General features: G+C 56.2%; 1 protein-coding gene across 1 annotated transcript in view; it reads right to left on the reverse strand.

The window, feature by feature from the left end:
* Positions 1-1,263, reverse strand: part of LOC104495300 (dynactin subunit 1) — a gene marked incomplete at both ends in the record, with an annotated part of 15,963 nt that extends 14,700 nt beyond the window's left edge. Inside the window, one exon of the mRNA XM_010138252.1 lies at positions 1,171-1,263. Coding sequence (XP_010136554.1) covers positions 1,171-1,263 — 93 coding nt within the window. The remainder of the gene's footprint in view (positions 1-1,170) is intronic.
* Between the last annotated feature and the right edge of the window lie 6 nt (positions 1,264-1,269).

The following is a 1,269-nucleotide window of genomic DNA, read 5'->3' on the forward strand; positions in this document are numbered from 1 at the left end:
GTGTTGGGACACGCCAAGGGGTGATGGGTTCAACTGGAAGAGGGAGATTCAAACCAGAGAGAAGGGAGAAATGTTTGACACTGAGGGTGGTGAGACCCTGTCCCAGGTTGCCCAGAGAGGTGGGAGAAGCCCCATCCATGGCACCATTGCAGGTCAGGTTGGCCTTTGGGGCTCTGAGCAACCTGCTCTAGTTGCAGGTGTCCCTGCTCCCTGCAGGGGGTTGGGCTGGGTGAGCTTTGAGGGTCCCTTCAACCCAAACCAGTCTGTGATTCCACGATTCTGTGACAACCCGCTGTCCATGCTGTACAAAGAAAACCCCAGTTCCACCCAAGGTCCCACCATTTTTAAAGTTTGAGACTCTGTGGGTGCTTCACCACAGACTCTGTACCTGGCCTTTAACCACTCGCCCACAGCCTGTGTGGCCACCACGACAGGCCTGCATAGAGCCAGGCGAGCTGGGGCCGGGGCTGGGTCTGTGACACCCTCCTCCTGCAGCAGCAAGGGGTTAACGCAGCCTGTCCACTAAAGCTTCAAAATCCAAAAGCTGGGTGACGTTAAAGAACTGGGTTTGAAATATGTCGAGCAGCACAGGAAAACCAAAGGGGTTCTTCCCAACCCTGGACTCACAGATGCCACCAGCACCATCAGGCGACGGGTTGTCACCTGTGACCGGAGTCCTCGGGGAGTGAGGACACCCTGTCCTCCCACCCATGGTGGCTTTTCCAGCCCTTCCCTCAACACACAACCCCAGAGACAGCTCTCTATCCTCTCATGCTATTAATTCTGTGCTCTTGTGCCCCAAATCTTTGACAAGCTCTAATTTTAACTAATTAATACAAAGCAGGAGGGAAGTAATGAAAAACTATTTTAAAGATCAAAAATGGAATAACTACGCTGATATAATGCTTAGAAACACCCACCTTTGGGAAGGAGGGGCCCCCTCTAAGCACTTTTTGTGTCTGAAGGCAGGAGGGTCCCAAGGTGCCTCCACGTCCAGTCCCTCACCCCAGTTCACCCAGCGCTGGTGCTGGAGGGGCAGCATTCAGGGGTTTGACATGGCCGAGCTCTCCCCTCACTAGATGGTTTGGCCCTTGATCCCCAGCACGTTCACCCGTGGACTCGGGAACCCTCCAGCCCGGTCGAGCCCGCGCTTACCTGGCTGCAGCTCACCTTTGTGGGCGAGGGGACCGGGGGTGCCACCGGAGAGGCCAGCGAGGGACTGGGAATAACAGGGGCCACCAGTGGCGTCTGCGCGGGGGTGCTGGGCTC

This window comes from Buceros rhinoceros, unplaced genomic scaffold (genome assembly GCF_000710305.1).
Source record: "Buceros rhinoceros silvestris isolate BGI_N320 unplaced genomic scaffold, ASM71030v1 scaffold37356, whole genome shotgun sequence".
NCBI classification, from domain to species: Eukaryota; Metazoa; Chordata; class Aves; order Bucerotiformes; family Bucerotidae; genus Buceros; species Buceros rhinoceros.